At 39.8% G+C, this 21,798-nt stretch overlaps 1 protein-coding gene across 2 annotated transcripts; it reads right to left on the minus strand.

Annotated features, from left to right (window-relative positions):
* Window positions 1–491: 491 nt before the first annotated feature.
* Window positions 492–14,380, minus strand: LOC131219370 (magnesium transporter MRS2-5-like). Of its 2 annotated transcripts, none has more exons than XM_058214465.1 (7): window positions 14,188–14,380; window positions 10,752–11,139; window positions 9,947–10,038; window positions 8,423–8,551; window positions 7,773–8,105; window positions 4,431–4,478; window positions 492–1,206 (listed from the first exon to the last, which is right to left on the minus strand). In XM_058214465.1, exons 2-7 carry the CDS (start codon window positions 11,137–11,139, stop codon window positions 976–978), a joined length of 1,221 nt encoding a protein of 406 aa, XP_058070448.1. In that variant the 5' UTR covers window positions 14,188–14,380; the 3' UTR covers window positions 492–975. The 2 variants fall into 2 exon arrangements, with proteins under 2 accessions (XP_058070448.1, XP_058070446.1); XM_058214463.1 differs by having other exon boundaries at window positions 10,752–11,580; window positions 14,188–14,379.
* Window positions 14,381–21,798: the final 7,418 nt, after the last annotated feature.

Genomic DNA, 21,798 nt, shown 5'->3' on the forward strand with positions numbered 1-21,798 from the left:
ATAATTCTAATCATCGGATTTGACTTTTTCCATTTTTCGAGAAAATTGAGAATATCTAAAAATCAACTAAAATCTACTTCAAAATTCAAAGCCTGTTGGCTCTAAGAATTACCCAGTTCATAAGATGCTTTGAAAAAAAAAAATCATAGTATAATGATCCAATTCAACCAGTGGCATGCAAGAATGGACGGACAAGATTGTTCATAGAAGATAGGTAAAGTTGCAGATGCCTAGGACCATCCAATTGCCATGATTTCTGCACCTTAAGCAGAAGAAAAGTGGACTGGAACTAATGGATTGTCTAGATTGGTTTAGTTGCCAAGTGAATTCAAAATGCAACCATGTGTTATGACCTTGGTTCCAACCTAGTGGAACCATCAACTTTCAGTGTGCCACATGGCATACGTGTGAAAGATCCAAGCTGATCATCAGGTGGGCCCCGCTATTTATGTATCGCGGCCTAAAAATCAGTGCCAGTCTACTTCATCAGGTGGGATGCAAAATGCTGGAGCATATAATATTCTTGACAAAAATGGCTCATATGTATATTAAACCAAGGAATGAAAAAAATGCTTGAAATTACAATCAAGATCGTACTCAGGGTTTGTTCGTGAATTTGTTCGTGAACATACACGCATACTCAGGGTTTTTAGATCGTACAGGTGGGGCCCATGTTTCAGAGATCCAAAATGCAGTCCGATGTGACCCACCATGAAAAGAACATGACCCAAAAATCTCCAAGACTGGTACATCCTCAGTTCTTTTAATTAGTTGAATGTGGACTACTAACAATATATTAGCAGGCAATAGAATTGAAAGGCTAGGATTCTCTGGTTGAGGAGATTTTTAGGGGACAGTCCATCCATGCTGGGTACCAACTGGTCAACGGTCTAGATTACTGAATCATGGGCTTCACTTGTACAAAATGAAAACCCAAGTACAACATGGCTCAATGGCCATAAAAATAGTCTATACTCACAAAGGCAGTAATCTCTTATGCTTGAAATATAAGATGAAAGCCGCATATATTACCACACAAGAGATGCTGGTTACAATAAGGACCCAATTGAAGTTGTCTGGATACTGGAAAAATGCGGGCGTAAAGTTCATCCCGAAGACGCCCGATACAACTGCAAAAATTGTAGCGACGAATGTAGCCGCCGTGAGCAGCAACTCGAATTGGATCAGCTGGTTTCGGACATTGTCCTGCATAACATGTGAAAGAACCATGTTTACTATAGTTTCTAAAACTCGGTGACTTGACACGGAATTCAATTGAGTTGACTGAATTCAACGAGATTTCAAGCTGAGTCGCTAGTGAATTTACTCATTAGCATGACTCAATCTCAAATTGATAAGACTCGTCGAGTTGTTTCACTGACCCGAGGGACTGGGCATGGACCTTTTTTCAGCCAAGTTACTCAAGTTTAATAGATTGCTATAGATTGAGAATAGAGGCTGAAAAAACCCCTCAAGAATTCTGATTTCCCCTGTAAAGGGATTGACATTCTTAAGGCCACAAAACATTATTTTGGGAGCTGCAATGACCAAAATGCCTATTTGCCCTTTCATCCTAAGCGTAGTGGATCCGAGCATTGTGGGGCCCACGTGGTGTATGCATGAGTGACCAAAATGCCCTTGTCTTCTTCTTCTTCTTCTTCTTCTTTTGGATTTTTACCACAAAAGTCTTCAGAAATTTGCATTATACCAAACAATGCCTTTACAAAATGAAAATTTATGGAGATGCTTTTTCAAGAAGTGAAAGTACTAAAATGCCCTCTTTTTCTATTTAAAAGGTAGTAAAGTTAAGAATTGTGAAGCCACATGGTATGTTTATAAAATCCAATCATCTAACATATCAAATCCAGCATGATTTTCTCATCACCCAAAAATCTGCTCAATTGAATCCCTAGATGGGCTATGTTGGAGAACATGCACTCAAAAACCAATATGAGCTGTAATCCACAAGCCATATGGATGGGACAAGGCTGATCTCAGACATCGATCATGATGACCATCCCACGTGGACATTCTAATACACCACAGTGTTTGTGTTACCCTAGACTTACATGATGTCGGTTAATTGAGTGAGTCCTTCAGTAGTCCTTGGGAACTTGAGATTGAACACTACAGTCATTGACCAAGAGAGTCATAGACCATGGATCATAGTAACCTTTTTTTTTACCATAGCCAACACAAGTACATAGGGCACACCTGTGAACACTCTATGATGAGATATGTGGTCATACTGTGTGTGGGAACTAACTTACGTCAGGATGGACAGTCTACACCATTAAGGAATCAACTTGATGTTAGTGTGCCTTCACCCTTAACCCGCATAGGATTATGTGAGTACTATACATACAGAATCCAGGCTATGACCTTTGGTCACTTACGTTAGTTGGATCGAGTTCAAGTCTCTAGTCTAGGGGCCCATTAGGGTGGACTAGATAATCAAGATGATCATAACTTGATGTTGCATGAAATTGATTAATCCTTGGACCTAAGGACCTGTCAGGTTTACAACTCTAACTGACAGGCCTTGGCTCTTCCTATGAGGCTACCGCATGGCCGTTGAAAGTGGATGTGGCTGAGTACTTCCATCAGGAATCAAGATCCATTAGGTTTTACTTATGGATTGATATATAGCTAAATTTGTTAGATTAGAGACCCAAGTGATTTTTCCCTTGGACCTAGCACGGGAAATGTTTTAATAGACTTTTCAAAGGCTTTCAATCATTTAAGTTTTTTTAACCGTTAAAACTGTTTTAATCGCACTTGATAATGATTTGATGACCAAGATCTTGTTGTTCACTATTTAATCAACATGAGATGTAGATCTCTAGTGGATGGCTATGACAGTGGAAGGATTAAATCATGAATGCATGCCATGGATGAGGCGGATCAACCCTTGAAAGCCTAACACCTCCTCTCTCTATATATATAATCTTATTACAGAAGAGTGTAATATCACAAAAAGAGCCCTAGACGTCTCCACCCCTGGGACGTGTGGAGAGAGAGAGAGAGAGAGAGAGAGAGTCTCCATCTCCTTCATCCTCTCAACTTGTGATCACGTGTGGCCCATCTCTGTGGTCATGTGTCAAAGTTGGCAGCTACCAAAGATGTCAACTAGGCAGTCTTAACTTTCCTCACTGGGATAAATTGGGGAAAGACCTCCTAGGTTGGAGGATTAGCATCGGATTAGAGATATCTACACCATGACCCCCCGATACATGTATGATCTAAACTCTCTGTAACTTACATTTTCATAGAAATTTGATATGATTGTCATTGGGAGGTCCACGATATATAAGGTTTTGTTTTAGATTGTGGAAAAAAGTTTTATTCCATTGCGTTCTCCAATTAAAACCCATCAAGCTATACATAAGTTTAGATGTTTTTGAGTGATGTATATCAGTTTTTATGGTTTGGCCCATCATATCATTAATCTGCTAGAGTTTTGGTCCTTTTGATAATCACGGTAAGGTGCATTTGTTAGATGGGTTAGATGTCAGACATATACCTTGTGTACCCCACAACTCTCAATTCACCACTTTTTAAAGAAAAAATAAATAAATAATGAAAGTTAGGTGTTCAGTTAATTTCTCTCCTCAATAAGCATTACTTAGTAATTTCAGTTCGTGGAGGCATAATTTGGTAAAATCCAACTTTATGAGAAATTTTCAGTAAAAAGTAGTGGAGCCAAGCATTGTGGGGTCAATGTGGTGTATGCATGACATCCATCCTGTTTAACAAATGCATCACACCATCATGATCAGACAACCCAAATATCAGTATGATCCAATCATTAGGTAGGCCACAGGTGGGTCCTTACTCATGCCTCGGTGGTAGACTCACAGAGTTTCAACCCGAGGTCATGGTTTCAAGTGCCCATTGTGGTGAAATCCCATTGTGGTGTGAGTGTGTGGGTGTGTGTGGGGTGTAAGTGCGTGTGTAGAGAATAATTTTTTAAAAGGTGGACCACAGGTGAATTTGGAGGTTTTTGGATAGTGTAAAATGTTTCTATGATGTTTGGATCAACCTGATTTTGGGGTCATATCATCATTATAGTCTGTTGAACAGGTTGGAGATCATTCACACATAGCGTGGCCCCAAATGCTCAGACTCCATCACTTTTCCAAAAATAAAAATAAAAAATATCACCCCCAGAAAGACTGTTTTCAAACTTTAAAAAGTCAAGGCCTTCTTTGGGAAAATAATAAAATATTGAGCATTGAATTGATCAGTGAGTGAGGCAGTAAAACAATGGGTGGGCCTAGGATGGATTCAGGCCCAGATTTTGAACTATCGGGCTGGACCCAGCAGGCTGTGACTATTCAAATATTGATTTCCATCCCTAATCTAAATATTAAATAGATCTCATACACATGTTATAAGAGCTCTAACCTCGTGTTATCATAAGTTCTCACCAGTTTAATGTTGATGAAGTCTTCAGTATCGTCTATGTATTCTTTGAGCTGTGACACCATCCAATAAATCAATGACTAACTCATGCTAATTAAATAGAAAATCGCTCAAATCTCTATACACATGGTACATGTATGAGATCTGGACTGTTCATCTGTTGGGACCGCCTGTGGGTGACGGTTGTATGTGAAAGATCACACCATTATGTGATCCTCGATGCCCGATTGGAGGAATTTTTCCCCATCGAATGTCAGCCACTCGTGGGATTTCATGACCCTCAGAAAATATCAATAAAACCTGCTATCCTCAAAATCCCTCCAATAAGTTATTAGGATTGGCTGATCGATGTGCTTTTTGGTATGTAGCATCCACATTGGGGACCAATGGATGAACAGTCCAGATCTAAGTTAAGATGTGCCACATGGAGGGAGATAAAGAGCTAGATAACTAAAAGAACGTGATGGCACTAAGATGGAGAAAGAGGAATAACTTATGTAATATGTTCTTCAAGAGATAAGGGAAGGTTACCTGCTACAGTAGGATTGGCTTCCTACCTACATTCACACGTGTGCAAGATCTGTGCCTTTCATCAGGTGAGCCCTATGATGTCTATGTCATGGCCCAAAATCAGGCTGGTCTGCTCATATGGTAGGCCACAACTTGTATAGCAAGTGTGGACTAGGGGTGGCAAGGGTTGGGGTTAGCCCAAGCCCGACCCATTGCTAAACGGACCAAGAATTCTTACCCAAACCCGACCCACAACCCATTACCTTCTAACCAACCCAACCCACTTAAAAATTCATTAAGCCCGATCCATTTAATTGTAAACGCATCGAGCTCGACTAACCCAACGCAACCAACCACAACCCATCTCAGGTTTAAGAATGGAATATGAGACTAAGGCTATGCACAACCTAGCCCAAACAATGGATACATACATATACTTTTCTTCTTTATTTTTATTTTTATTTTGGATTTTCGGTAGGTCGGTTCAGCTCATCTGACCCAACCCATTGATAACCTATATGGGTAGGTTGGGTTGGATCAGATAGGGTTCAACCCAAGCCCAACCCATTTGCTTAAACGGGCCATATTTTTAGCCCGGGCCTGACCCGCTACCCATTTACTTTAGCCTAAACCCAACCCAAGAGTGGGTTGGGTCAGTTGACACACCGGCTAACCCGAGCTATTGCCACCCCTAATGTCGCCTGATAGTCTATCATTTTCTACCATCCATCTTTGATATAAGAGTGGACTACCTAATGTGCCTAGACAATAGGGCTAGCAATGGGTATTGGCCAGTGGGTCAACTGACACAACCTGCTTCTAAGGCAAGGTCAGGCTCAACTAAATGTGTGTGTGGCCCATTTAAGTAACTGGGTTGCGCTTACATTGAACCCCACCTCACACACCCGCGCATACATGATATCAATGGACCAGGCCACATGACCAGACCTAACCCAGCCCAATAACCAAAACAAACTGCTAGAAGTATAGACCCATGTTTCATACCAATGGACTGGATGACATATACGAAACATGGTGGGCCCTCTATGAGAATCAAGGGTACGTGTCCCCTCTCAACTCTTCTTATTCGTGTGGCCCATCTAAGTCAAAAATTGTCCCAATTTTTTGGCCCTTGGTGGTTGGTCTGGATGCTATCAACACACCATGTGGGGCCCACAACATCAGTTTGCACTATAATATAGTGAAATGTTTGCACTTGATCATTTTCAGGTACATGTAGTGTATGTATCCACTAATAAGGCCACGCTAGCATTCCTTTTCCCGATATCATGCAGTGTATTCATGTATGTACGAGTCATGCTGGGTTGGGTTCGATCTGTTGAACCCAACCCATTTACAATTAAAAGGATTAAGTAGGTTGGTTCAGGCCACAGGGTAATAGGTCATGGGTCAGTTTCAGGCCCAATTTCGGCTCATTTAGTAAAATCAGGTCAGATTTGGGTAGGGTTGTACACGAGCCAAGCTAGCTCGAAAAGCTCGCTCGGCTCGGCTCGATCTAGCTCGGCTTGACTCGGCTCGAACGTCGACTTGAGGCGAGCCAAGCTTCATATGACCCAGCTCATTTTGAAAACATGCCGAGTTCGATCATAGTGTATATATATATAATATTTAAAAATTAAAACTTAAACCCTACCCTATCCATCCGTCTCTTTCTTACCCTTTTCCTTCCTTACCCAACCCACCGTGCCCGAGCTCCTCTCTCTCCCTTTGTGCTCGAGCTCCACAATCTCTCTCTCTCTCTCTCTCTCTCTCTCTCTCTCTCTCTCTCTCTCTCTCCACTTGGCCACTCCCCCGAGTTCAACTCGGCGTCTGCCCGTCTCGTCTCAACTGTACTGCCTGCACTCAACCACTTGCTCTCTCTCTCTCTCTCTCTCTCTCTCTCTCTCAACACCAACAATAAGGCACCTCTATAGCTCTATCTAATGTTGTATATATATTATTAATTGAATATTTGATTTAGGAGTTGAGTCGGGTGTGGGTCAGGTTAGTTGGGTCAAGTGGCTAGGTTGAATAAGGTGTCGATTGGATCAAGTTGTTGGGTTGACTCTGGTGCGGGTTGGGTGTTGGGTTGGGTTAGGAGCAGGTTCGACTCGACTCGACTCGACTCGATGTAAGCTCACATTGACTCGATCCACTAGCTGGCCTCGAGCTCGACTCGAAAGATTTGGCAAACAAGCCAAGCTCCAATGGTAAGCTTGAGGCCGAGCTCGAACTTGAGCTCAAGCTCGAGGAGAGCAGGGACGAGTCAAGCCAAGTTTGGCCCACTTCGACTCGACTCAGCTCGATGTACAGCCCTAGATTTGGGCTAGGTGGACCCAAACATGACCATTGCAACCCCTACCAGACAAAAAGGACAAAGCACCAAAAGAACCCAGAAACAATAACGATGGGGCACACCTTTCGGTAACCTAAGCCATTGATCTGATGGGATACATCATGAAATGGGCCATTTCATAGTATCTCCACTATCGAATGATCCTAGCTGTCAAACAAAAATTGACGATCACAACAAACGGTCCACACTGGATGGGGTTCAAATCGGATTATTAGGATCATCCACGGGGGAGATTTTGGGTGCATCTTCCGTACACCATGGGTAGCACCATACGAACAATTTGGATACCAAAAGGTGGGACCCACCTGCATGGTTCATTGATCTGAGCAAATGCTCAACGTTTGATTGCATACACAGCGAGGCCCACCTAATGAACAGCCCAGATCTTGCAAACTTTGTGCCCCATGTTTAGCACATGTGCCTGTGAGCAGGCATGTTAATCCGCATTTGTTCTTAAACCATGGAACTTAATCACACTTACTGATAGTAATTTGCTGAGAGTGTTGTCGATGACGACGAAATAGGCCTCGAGCAACATCTCCAGTTCTTCGATGCGATCACCACCGCTGCTGGACGATCCATGTTTGCTCGAGCCAATAACACTACTCATCATTTTATCAAGTTTATGAGATCCGCTGATTGAACTGACTGGTGAAACCGGTGCAGATTTCGACACAGCTGATCCAGCAGGAATGCTACTCAGGAAATACGGAACGGCCGATGGATAGGCCTCCATTCTCTCCTTCTTCTCCGTCAGATACATTTCGGCCATGTCCCCATCATCATCCATTAGCTGTTCTATTTCATCACGGACCTGTAAATCAGATCACAAAGTTTTTGAGTATCATATGATGCTCAATTTTAAGAAACAGCTTTCTTTTTGTACAGCCCAGAAATGGCATTGGTGGGCCTCACCTTTTGGTAATCTAAGCCATTGATCTAGTGGGAATTATGTCACCAATCAGACTATCCTGACCATTTGATTAAAAATAGACTAATTACAACAAATGGTCCACCATATATGAATGATTTGACAGATCGAATGGTGAGCACCTGGATATACAGTTCAGTGGGCCATGCAACAGCTCGATTGGACAGTGATGATTGACAAACGATAGTTTATGTACATACCTTTTGAACTCTATGAGTCAAGGCAAGGAGATGGCTCTTCTGCTTCCGCACACGTTCGAGATTAAGAGTGCTGATTGACGAAGCTAGTTCATCGAGTACTGGATACACATCAATTTCCAGTTCTGTAACCTGCTAAAACGACAGTCATCAGACCAATGGTCTGGATCACACAACCATGAAGAAATGGAAATGCCAAGGCAACTCATGCAAGGAGAGGTGGAGTACACAATTTGAAGCACCAATCGCCAGATCATGGCCATTCATTATGTGGGGCTCACTTCGAATGTTCCCTGGCCCAAAAGTAGGTCTGTCCACTAATCGGGTGGTCCACATATATACATAGGCTACAGGGACAGGTCTGATTTCAAGACAGGAAAGTGCACAGCAGGCCCCAGCTGATGAATAGCCTGGATTTTGTACGCATGCTCATTTGCAAATAATCAGCTTGCATTTGCTTCGAAATGCCAGTCTTCAAATCTCAGAGACACGAAAGACTAATCATGAATAGTAATCAATTGAATTTTTATAAGTTGATGTAAATCATATGTTCCATGCATCACGGAAGAAACCACACGTACATTACAAGAAGAGTCGGAAGGTTTCCGTGCCAGTTTGGACTGAAGTTACTGAGAAATCCTTTTCCTGAATTTGGTGGGACCCACTATGCAAGGGATTCTTTCGGCGGAAGATCCTGCAAGATGATATTGTTGCAATTTCACCAAATGCTAGCCATTTTGCAGGAAGAATCCCACAAAACACGAATGTTGTTATCTCCAAATGAGAAATCCTGCGAAACGACAAGCCAAGAGCACAAGTGGCGCTGAAGGCCCTACCAAATTCCTGAGAAATCCTTTTTTATTTTTGAATTTGGCGGGGCCCATTATGCCTAGGTTATCTTGGCTTGTTATCTGGCAGGAAGATTCCTGCACGATGATAATCTTGTAGAAATCACAACATTAGTGACTTGTGATATCTCAATTATCGAGAAATTACAACATTGAGCATGTGTGGATACAAGGAATCTGAGGGGAAAAGAAATTGGACTCTCTTTTAATTAGAGAACTATCGTTGTTCGGATAGATGAAAAACAATGGATTCCGCAAAGTAGTCATTAGCCTTATTTATGGTCAGGATTTTCTCGCACAAGATACAAGATGAGTATTATCTAATGAATACTAGATACAATGGATTCTGCAAAATAGTCCTCAGTCTTATTTATAGTCAAGATTTTCTCGCACAAGATACAAGATGACTATTATCTAATGAATATTGGATTTTCTGCTTGCTACGCAAACAAAAGCTTCTTTCTTTTTTTCTTTTATTTTATTTTTTTTAGAATCCTCGACTATAGTGTAGGAAAAGTTAATTATTACAATTGTCCATTTCCACACCGAGATTCCTTGTATCCAAACAGGCCGAGAAATCCTGCAAAACAAAAGGCCAAGAGTCCAACTGGAGCTGCGTGCCCCACCAAATTCACATAACTTTACAAGAATTTCCATCTGCATTGGCACTTAAACATACCTGAGCATCAAGAGACATGCATGTTAGCTCCAAAGCCAGCTCCAATGCTCTGAACTCAAAAGCCAAGTCATCTGAACTTGATTCGGTACATCCTGTAATCATATGAAGAAGGATTAAGTTCCCTGGAGAATCGACGGTCCTAACAACCAAACTATGTTACTGAAGAATGGCATGTTTCTGGATCATGACTAATAAGGCACGGTTTGAACGTAGAACTTCGGAAGAAATTGGTTTTTCAAGAGTGGAAAATTCAGAAACATACAGTTTTGTGGAGAGGGACCCACATAATGACAACTCATTTTCCGATGCATCGATGTGGGACCCACCATGGTTGTGATTTTAAAATGATGGTTAACAAAAATTTAGTGATCCAAATGATACAACAGGTGATTTAGGAGAGATTAGAAAATGTTTGCATTCTGAGGAACTTCTTTCAACAATATTTCAGTTCCACATATGCTGATAACATAGCCCATTTTCATGTCCCTCTGTAGGGTCGTAAGCCTCCAAACATACCATCCACTGATCTTCCCAATTCTGAATATGTGGGGTCCAAATTTCAGTCTGATCACCATTTATATGATGAGCCCCACATGGATAGGGGAAGCCCCAAAAATCTCCCACGGTATAGGATCCCAAGTTCCTAAAACTTTTAAAGGTTAAGGTCTTCCAACCAGGGAGAATTTTGGGCACACCCCGTACACAAGGGCCCATCAGACCAGTGGTCTGGATCACTGAACCATGGGCCACATACAGACAGAATTCATAGGCTCAGTCCCCATTAATTCCTCAATCTGGCTCTTACCATTTTGATCTTTCTGTGTCTGAAGGCGCCTGCACAGTTCTGATTGGTACTGCATGACAGAGCTGTCCAGAGAGTTCATAAGGATAACCTCATCTGCCGTAATTATGCATCTGATTTGTTCGAGATTGACGACAATCGCCTTCTCCCGGCCCAGTATCGTGGAAGGATACACAAACAAAGGGTCTAAAAGTCGAAGATCTCTCGCAGGCAGATTGCAACGCCTCATTAGAGTGGCCTTGTCGAGCGCTAGGATATGCGAGTTTCCATTCCGATCAATCTGTATCCATGACCGACTTCCGTGGCCTCTCTTCTTCAGGCCTGTAAAGCCAAATCCCTGAAATGGAGGCCTCTCTGATGCATCTAGTCTAGCATCAACAGGGAAAGACATCTGTAGCCGAAAAGAAGTTTTGGTTAATACGAATTGATCCGATTTGAATTTTTTTTCCTGCCACTCCTTATTTCAAAAGGATTCCGATTATTGGAACTTCAGACCCTCTTTAACTTGATTTTATCCCACACGCTACATACAAAACGATTTAACGGCATAGATTCCAATTCCAATTTTGCACTGTGTGTCCGTTGTTCAAACAGCATACGTATCTGTTGTTTTGACAGCTGAAATCGTTAAAACCGTCAAATTCATTTTTGTAGAAACCCCAACGCCTAAAAACCGAACCCATCGAGCAATTTCCCCCAGATTTAGTCATGCAAGGGAACATATACATCAACTGCTTCAACAGCCAAGCTCTACAAAATTCCACTTCAGTTTATGATATTTCTAAGCTGAAAGGCCTATCTCAACACCCACAAGCTGAATCTTTGATTGATTCTGGCAAAGAAGAAAAAGAAAAAGACCAAAATAAGTAGAATATTCAATTTGTAATTTTACTAATTGAAATCCTAAGAACATCAAAACCTATTAACAAAACTAATCTAGAAAATCCATCGACCAATATGAGTACAATAGTCGTTTTTCCCCTTTCTTTTAATAAGAATTCAAAGAACATCAAAACCTATCAACATGAATCGAACATATTGCTGTCATTGACACTGAAACCCCATATCATCAATCACTATCTTCCCAAAATTTGCTAGAAAATTAACCAAATACACTACTCTTTCAACTTATCAAAACCTGAACATCAAAATCACTCAATATACATCCAAAGGCTTCAAAACATCCCAAATTCCTTCACTATTCCTAAACCCCAAAAGCTGTAACCCAAATCTTTTATTGGTATCATGCAAGAAACTTGCTAGAAATAACAACCTATCAACCAAAAAAGTTTAGAATAATTGAAAATCTAAACAACGAAATCAATGGATATTCATCAAATAACTTGAAACACCCAAAACTCCATATCTCTCAGCACAAAAAATCACTGAAAACAAGTATCCATTACACTAAACTCCCATAGATTTTCATCAAATAATCAAGAACATTTCAAAAACAAATAAAAGTAACCACATGAGATTTCCTTATATACAACAGAAAAGATGTACAAGCACTTTGTCTTTAAGTATTCAAAATTCAAAAGAACATCAAAATCACTCAATGTGCAGCAAATAATTAAAAACAGAGAAGAAAAAACCAATAAATTCCATTGGGTTTTTGTCCAAAAAACACCTGAAAACAAGTACACATCATCCTAATCTATCACTGATTCTCATCGCATAATCACACAAACTACAAAAACAGATAAAAGGAGAAGTATTTCACATTAGATGTCCTTTTAATAACAGAAAACCCGTATAGAACTCCCACATCTTCAAGTAATCAAAATATGAAAAATGTTAAAATCAATCAACATGCATCAGATAACTAGAAAAAGCCCCTAAATTACCTTGGTTCCAATCAAAACACCTGAAAACAAGTACACAGCATCCTGAACTCTGATTGATTTTCATCAAATAATCGCATAAACTTCAAAAACTAATAAACAGAAAAGTATCTACATGACCACTCCATTTTTCGGATAATCCAAGTACGAAGAACATCTGGGTCAATACATATGCATTGAATTGCTTGAGAACATCCCAAAATCCATTGATTTTGGTCGCCAAAAAAAACCCGGAAACAAGTACCCGTCATCCGAAACTCCCATTAATTAATAAACATAATCACATAAACTTCAAAAACTGCCAAATTCAAAAGTACCCACATGAGATTCCCTTACATGTAACATAAATGATGTGTACAACACTCCATTAATTATGCCAAGTCCAAAGAACACTAAAATCAATCAACTAGCATCAAATAACTTGAAAGTGCCCCAAATTCTATTGGTTCCAGTCCAAGAACACCCAAAAGCAACTACCAATCATCATAAACTCCCATTGATTCACATCAAGTAATCCCACAAATTTTAAGAATTGATAAATGCAAAAGCACCCACATGAGATTCCATCGTCTAAACCACAAAAAATTATAATAAATCTGCATAACACTTCATGTTTCAACCAATATGCATCAAACTGCTTAAGAACATCCCAAATTTCATTGGTTTTTCAGCCCAAAACAATTGAAAACAGCCCACACATCATCCTAAAGTCACATTCATTTTCACTAAATCATAGAAAGTTCAAAAGGAGAGATACCCATATGAGATTTCCTTCTTGACAACAGAAAAATAATTGCAATAGAATCCAAATGGATTCACATCAAATGATTACACAGACTTGGAAGAACTGATAAATGCAAAAGCACTCAAATGAGATTCTGTTACATATAATAGAAAAAACCCACATAAAACTCCTTTTTTAAACTAATCCAAATCTGATGAACATCGAAATCAAAAAGTATGCATTGAATCGCTGCAAAACATCCCAAATTTCACTGATTTTCCAAAAAAAAAATGAAAACAGCTATACATCTGCTAAAATCAAATTGATTTTCAGCAAAAAATCAAAGAAACTTCAAAAACAGAGATACCCATGTGAGATTCCCTTCCGTAAATAGAAAACTAATTGCAACAGAATCCAAACAGATTCACATGGGTGTAAAAAAAATTTAAAATTTTCCAGCCAGAAAGTACTAAATCCAGATTGATTTTCACCAAATAATAAATAAACAAATAACTTTAAAAAGAGGTACACCCATTTGAGAGTTTAAGAGAAAATCAATCTGCAATAGAATCCAAACCGATTCAAATCTAAATTACCACAAATAACCACACGGACTTCAAGAACTAACAAATGCAAAAGCACCCACATGAGATTTCCTTACATATAACATCAAAAAAAAAAAAATCAAATAACACTCCATTTTTCAACAAATCCAAATCCGAAGAACATCAGAATCGACCATTTTCACCCAAAAAAATCATAGGAACTGCAAAAGGAGATATACCCGCATGAGATTTCCTTCTGTAAAACAAAAAACTAATCTGGAATAAAATCTAAACAGATGTAAAAGAAATATTCAAAAAGCATATACCTCATGAACAAAGAAAATTCAGGATTTTTTCTCTTCTTTTTTAATTTGGAAAGATGAGATCTTCAATCATAGCTGAAAGCGGTCATCGCCAATCCAGCTTCAAGGAAGGAAGAAGTATATGGAATGGACCCCAGACAACATGCCCAGCATCACACACGTTTCGTTTGGGCCCTACAGATAGAAGTTTAAGAAGAAAATCTAGCAAAGATGGATATCAGATACAAAACAAAAGAACATATGTCATTGTCTACCCGCATTGGGGTCCACCAGACCAACGGTCCCGATCAGCTGTCCATTGCCAACTTATCCATATTCAGGGGCCGAGGATACTGAGTAATACACGGCCCGACGTTCCCGCAATTTGTCAGTATACGGAATGGTGGATGGATGGATGGATAAAAAGATGAAAACGGTTGAGAAATTTACGGCTGTGGACCCCACCTTTTATCCATCGGATATTCTTGAAATAACACAAACTTAACTTCCGAACTTAGACCTGCTCGTACGGACAGCGAAGATGAAGACGAAACCACCCCTCCTTTTTAAGTAGGCAGGCCTATGGCTACGGATTTATGGCTACGGTTTATAACCGTAGCAATACGTATCACTTATCCGTAGCCATATGTGCCATGCTCCAGGAACCCAATAAACTAGGTTAGCTAGTTATGGTCGACCAGGTCAGTTATCTTGCCCACTTATTTTTTTAGATTTGTCTCATTTTTTTGTCTTATATCATAATGAGAGTAGTCAATTCATTTTTTTAGATTTGTCTCATTTTTTGTCTTATATCATAATAAGAGCAGTCAAAATGAATTGACATGAGACCCACATAGCTTTCAATAGTAAGGATTTTCTACCCTAAGATGTTGTGGGCAATTTGCATCCCTTTATATTATAAAGAATTCATATAACCCTAGGTTACAGGCAAGTTGCATAATTTTTAGACAATTTAATTTGCATATGGATCAATTGAGTTTTAAAACTCCCTATTTTAGTAACTTAGTTAGAGTCAAACAGCCTCTAAAAAAGGTTTTTGGTAAGTTGTGTTCAAGCCCCACCATGTAGTGTAATCTACTTTAGCACTAGAGCTTCTTCATTTATTTTATCATCAAAATCTTCCTAGTAATTTAGCGAGGAAACCTAGGAATTGAACGAGGCAACCTAGGAATCGAGCGAGGCAACCTAAGAATTGAGCGAAGGAACCTAGAAATTGAGCGAAGAAACCTTAAAATTCAGCGAGGCAACTTAGAACTTACACGAGCTAACGTAGAAATTGAGCTTGGGTTTGGGATTACAATAGAATATTTGTCACCTTCTCAAACCACCATTTCAGTGTATACCTAAAGCTTGGGTTTGGGATTAAAGTAGAATATTCATCACCTGCAAAAATGAATTGAAAAACATATTAAACATAAAATTCATAAGATAATCATAGTGTACAAAATCAGAAATAATTGAAAATAGTGTAGCATTTTATGAATTTGAACTAGCTTCATATGAAATCGAGATAGAAATTGAGCGAGAAAATATCGAAAATTGAGCAAGACAAACTATAAAAATAAGCAAGGCAAACTAAAAATTGAGCGGGGCAAACTAAATATTCAGTGAGGCAAATTAGATATTCAGCGGGAAAAACTAAAAGTTGAGCGGGGCAAACATGAAATTGAGCGGGGTAAACTGGAAATTGAGCAGGGGAAACTAGAAAATTAGCGGGGCAAACTGAAAATTGAGCGAGACAAACATAAAATTGAGCGGGGCAAACTAGAAATTCAGCGGGGCAAATATGAAATTTAGCGGAGTAAACTGGAATTCACCGATTTTTGTGGGTCTCATTATGAGGTATGTGTTATATCCAAACCGTCCATCTATTTGGCGAACTCGTATTAAGGCTTGAGATGAAAAATAAGACAGATCTATCTATCAAGTGGACCACACTGTATAAGGCAATGGGGAATTGAACGTCTACCATTGAAACCCTTTTAGGAGTTACAATAGTTTTAGATCATTATAAAATTTGTTTTTCCTCTTCATCCAGGTCTTTGTGACCCTATGAATGAACTTAGACGGGGAGGATTTCTCACAAACATCACAGTGGGCCCCACTTGAGTTCCTAGTCCAGGGACATTCGTCAGTGCTCGTCTCTGCACGCCAGCCAATCCGCAAGGCAGGGGTATGTTCATCCTGGAGTTTTGTGTCCGTGCGATGAGGTCTAAGTTCGAAAGTTAAGTTTGTATTGCTTCAAGAATATCCAATGGATAAAAGGTGGGGTCTACAGTCGTAAATTTCTCGGAGTTTTTCCGCATACAAGTAAAACTTTAATACTCCAGCAGAGGGTGATGGATGATACGCAGGTCCTTAGAAATTCCATACGTGGCATATAACTAATTTAAACCGTCCAAAATATGTATCCCAGTTTTGATGTCTTTTAAACAGAAAATTAGACTCATTTCATTTAAATGAGTTCCAATTTGAGGACATTCATTGGACGGTTCAAATTGAAAAAGGACTAAATGGCCTTTTTTTCATAAATAAATGTCCACATTCAACCAATTTTATTTTGAGATCATGATATAGAGTCAATGAGTTCCACATTGTAGTTGGCTTAAGATAACCTAATGTATGCCACGTGTACAACTTCTAAGTGCATGTGTATCAAGCGTCATAACCAGCCCGAGTATTGTATAACTCCGTACTTTTTTAAAATATTTTTTTATTCAAGGGAACGTGAAAATTGTGGCATTTCCGACTTTTACCGTCTCGTAGATAAATGGACCCACAATATCTACCACATGGACGCGGATTGCGTCCTACCCCTAATCCGTCCGGGCAGGGCTCTGTGGGCCCATCCTGATGTAAATGTTTTATCCACACCGTTCATCGCTTTTATCAGATCGTTTTAAGTATTAAAAATGAAGCAGGTCCACAGCTCTAGTGGACCACACCAATGCAGTGATAATGACACTCACCGTTGAAACCTTTCCAGGAGCTACCATGATGTTTTTTAACCATCCAACCGATTTATGAGGTCATGTAGACGTAGATGAAGTGAAAAAAGAAATATCAGCTTGATCTGAAACTTCTCCAGCTCCCAAGAAGTTAAGAAGTTTTTAATGGTGTAAGTTTAATCCCCACTTTGTGGTCCACTTAAGCCATTTACCTGCCTCATATTTTGGTTTGTATATTAAATTTATCTTAGAAAAACTATGAACGGCATGGATAAAACATTTACATCACGGTGAGCCCCACAGAGCCCTGCCCGGACGGATTGCCGTCCCGGCAGTGTAGGACGCAATCCGCGTCCCTACCACTTGCCATACGTTCAAGCTGTATTGGGCCCACTAATGATGTGTTTGCAATCCGAACAGTTCATCTTGTCACGCTTCTCATGATCACCGTACATGCCAAGAATCATCTTGATCCTCCATTTAAGTGGGACACACCACAAGGAGCATTGTATAGTCACACCTAAAAGGTGTGTATTCTTTTTCTGTGGCCCACCTATTTGATGGATTTATTTTAAGCGCGTCCATCCATCTCCGTGAGATTCACATGATGAGTGGCTTGGATGACATATACGCAACACGATGGATCCCACCATACGTCTGGAACTTTCTACGATGAGAATCCCCTTCCTGTCTACAATCATTCCGCTTGGTGTGGGCCTGGAGGTGTACGCAACCGAGCTAGCTCGGTTAGCACGAAAAAGCTCAATTCGACTCTGTTCGAAGCTTAGTTTGAGCCAGTGGGGCTGACCTTTTTTTAGCTCAAAATTGAGTTCAAGTTGAGTTTAAGCTGGCCCTAGCTTGATTTGACTCTGATCAAACCTAGCTCGATTGGAATTGAGATCGAACCAGTTCAGTGACTCAGTTGCTTTAATATTGATGTTGTTCACCAAGTGTTCGATGAAATGACTCTACGAAGTATGGCTGTGGTAAGGAAAGTATGTATCTGAAACTAATATTTTTTTTTTCTTGCTTTTTTATGTTACTAAAAAGGTGTTTGATATAATACCTATAAAATCATCGTTATTATCTCAAATACTTGAGATTTTGAAGGTGTAGTTCACGTATTTGTGAAAATATTGCACAGGCTAACTCGGCCCAATTTTGGCTTGAACTCAGCTTGAATTGGCCTGAGCTGCCAACCGAACTAAGCTAAGCTGGCCAGTCAAGCTCGAGTAACGATTCAAGCCAAGCTCAAGTTGAAGTAAGCTAGCGGCCGAGCCGAGCCAAGTTGAGGCAAGATCGACTCAGTTCGACTCGATGTTCACCCCTAGGTGTGGCCCACCAGAGCTTCCATGAGGGTTCTAGGCATAACATGGGCGGGTTCATCCACTGCTCGGGTTGGATGGAACTCACACTCTCCAGTGGGACCCACAGGTGTGACGCTTGGTAATCGCATAGGCCAAATGCCCGTGCGCCGGCCACAGGAAGGGACGCAGATTTGCCGAAGGAAGCCTTTCCCGGGGACTTCCCGCCCTGGCATGCAAGGTGGGGTCCATCGTGATGTTTATGAGAAATCCAACACGTCTATCCATTTTTAGAGCTCATTTTAAGACATGAACCGAAAATTTAGGAGTATCCAAAACTCAAATGGGCCATACAAGATGAAAAAGTGGGGAAAAGGATTCCTACCATTGAAACCTTCCTAGGCTCCACAATGATGTTTATATGTCATCCAAACCGTCTATAAGGTCGTTTTCATTGGGATGAAGTGAAAACACTATAAAATTAGACCGACACAGAACTTTTGTGGCCATATAAATATTTCAATGGTGGTCACTAAATTCTCATTGTTTCCTCTCGTGTGGCCCATTTGAGCCTTGGATCCACTCTTCTTTTTTTATCTGCTTAAATGATCTCTAAAAACGGATGGACGGGTTGGATTTCTCACAAACATCACAGTGGGGCCCACCCAGAATCCTTGCGCAGGACTTTAGCGGGAAATCCGCGTCCCACAGGAAGCTCCTGTGGTCAGAAGCTATGTGGGGCCCACAAAGATGCCCGATGTGCATCGGTTTCTCAGGTTCACAGTAGAACAGGAATTTTTATTTTTTTTAATCAGGAAAATCCAAAACTCAGGTAGCCCACACGACATGAAACCGTGGGGATTGAATGGCCGAAACTTTGTGGTAGCCACAGAAGTTTTAGATCAGGACTATATTTGCGATTACAGTTTATCTCAGTTGTAACAACCTTACGAACGGCTTCGATGGTGTATAAGCATCATGGTCCACTCCAAGAAGGTTTCAACGGTGGACATGTCCATTCTCACTATTTCCTGTTGTGTGGCCCACGTGACTTTTGGATCTTCCTATTTTTTTTGTTCCCATCCTATTGTGAGCTTGATAAACCGATGGATGGAATGGATTCTAATGAGAATATTCGTTGGCCCCACGTAGCTTCGGACCACAGAAACTTCAAGGGACCATTGGCAAATCTGACTATTCGGAAGACTGAAAACGTGAATTATTTGTTAGATGTCGTGTTAGCGTTGGATACTTCACCGGGGAGTTGTTTATTTATTAGAGTCAGTCATCACCTGACATTTTGTAATTACACGTGATTTCGGTACTTGTGTAAGCACGTGCAAGCGTATAAGCATATGTGCATCCACCCGTACACCTATACACAAATGCACTTATTAATATGAATCATTTTGTTAACTTAAACTATTAAATTATAATTGTATTATTTTAGTGTGTGTGTATATATATATATATATATATATATATATATATATATATATATATTTCTTTCATTTGTACACTTAAAACCATCCATTCATTTATTAACTAGATCAAATTTAACTATATATCACACGCTAAACTCACTCGTTCATTCATTGTACAAGGTACCTACTTACGAATTTAACCATCCATTTTTAAAGATTTTTGTTTAATTTATTAAATCATTAATCTAGACCATTAATCTGACAATTATTTATTTAATTCAACTAAAAACACTTTTATCATATAACTAGATATGAAAGTAACCGTACATTAACCTATACATCATATTGGACTCATAACTATCTAATTATTTACTTATATTTCAATCATCCAACCATACATCGAACTTGTATCCATCAACCAAACCATCCAAGCACAAATTAAATCATTCACTTACAGCTCGTAGAGTATATACTTCAAATCTAATGGCTAGTTTACATATGGGTCACGTACAGTCGTTACTTTAGATCATGAAAGAGTAAGAGCCGTTGAAGTCTATTTTTGCCACCTTAGGATGATCATATGGTAATATTAAACTCATTAAAGAGAGTATGTAGAGTGTAAGTTGGGCATTGAGTTTCATTTTGATTTAACGGTCCAAACTTTAGATATGCATGTTTTAAATTTCATATGACAAGAGGGGAGTTAGAAGAGCCAAAATGTTAACGGACTCTATCAAGAGCAAGTTAAAAATAATAATATTAAATTAAAGTGGGCGGCATGAGTGGCTTGGGGAATGTATCTGAATCTACGGCCATACATCGTGGGATCCATTGGTTTAATGGTTCATCATAGGCCACTAACCCCATATCAAATCATAAATATAGCTCATCTGCTCTGACATTATAAATCATCCAAATTCCAACCGTTGATTCTATGTGTTGATTCTATGCGAAAGCCTAACTTTAACTACAACTGTCTATTAACAACCACCTGCAAATTCAATCCATTTATCAATCAACAACCTTGATGTACATCTATTCATGCATCAGACCTTAATATATGACACAAGAATGGATCATACACAATATCTATCACGTGTCTCACATAAACTAGAGTCAGTTTCAACATATTGTGCACCATAACATTGTGTATATGCATGCACCATTTGATAAAACAACTAGAGCAATGTAACACCAAAGACTCTTTTTGTAACTCTTCCTCTTTTTCGCTGGATTGGTGATCGGTGTTAGAATTGTAACAAGAATTTCTGAAAACCAATGATAGTGGCCATGAACACCCATCACAATCAAAGACCTTAGGATCCAAACCATCCATCAAGGTGGCCCATGAAGGTTTCAATGATTAGCCTTCCATCCCACTTTTTCTTATCTTGTGGCCACTTAAATATGAGATCCGCCTCATTCATGAACCCATGTCCTAGCATGATTATGCAAAACAGATGAACGGAGTAGATTCTCATAAACATCTTGGTAGACCCTGCTAAATAAATAAATAAATAAAAATAACCCAACGATGTGTACAATGCACGATGCCGAATCTCAATCTCCAACTCCACCTCTTATCCTTGCCAGCTTCAGATGCATGAGATCCACCTTCGTGGGGCAATCATCTTCTTGAATTGAGAAAGTCATACTATCCACAACCAATCAATCCAAACCATTTACTTTTTACACGTTCATCTAAACCATACGATGGCAAAACAATTTCTACCATTCATGTCACAAACCCAACTTAACAAATTTGAGTTGTCCGACCTTTAGTCCCATCTAGACGTTAGATGTGGAGTGGTGAAATAGGAAAGTGTGATTGCCCAAGACGATCCAAAACTGTCCACCATCAGAGTCTATTTCATCCATCCATTAAACCGATACCACTAATTTTGCCAACCCTTGTGATAACCATCTAACACAAATGTA

Source organism: Magnolia sinica, chromosome 11, assembly GCF_029962835.1.
Source record: "Magnolia sinica isolate HGM2019 chromosome 11, MsV1, whole genome shotgun sequence".
NCBI lineage: Eukaryota > Viridiplantae > Streptophyta > Magnoliopsida > Magnoliales > Magnoliaceae > Magnolia > Magnolia sinica.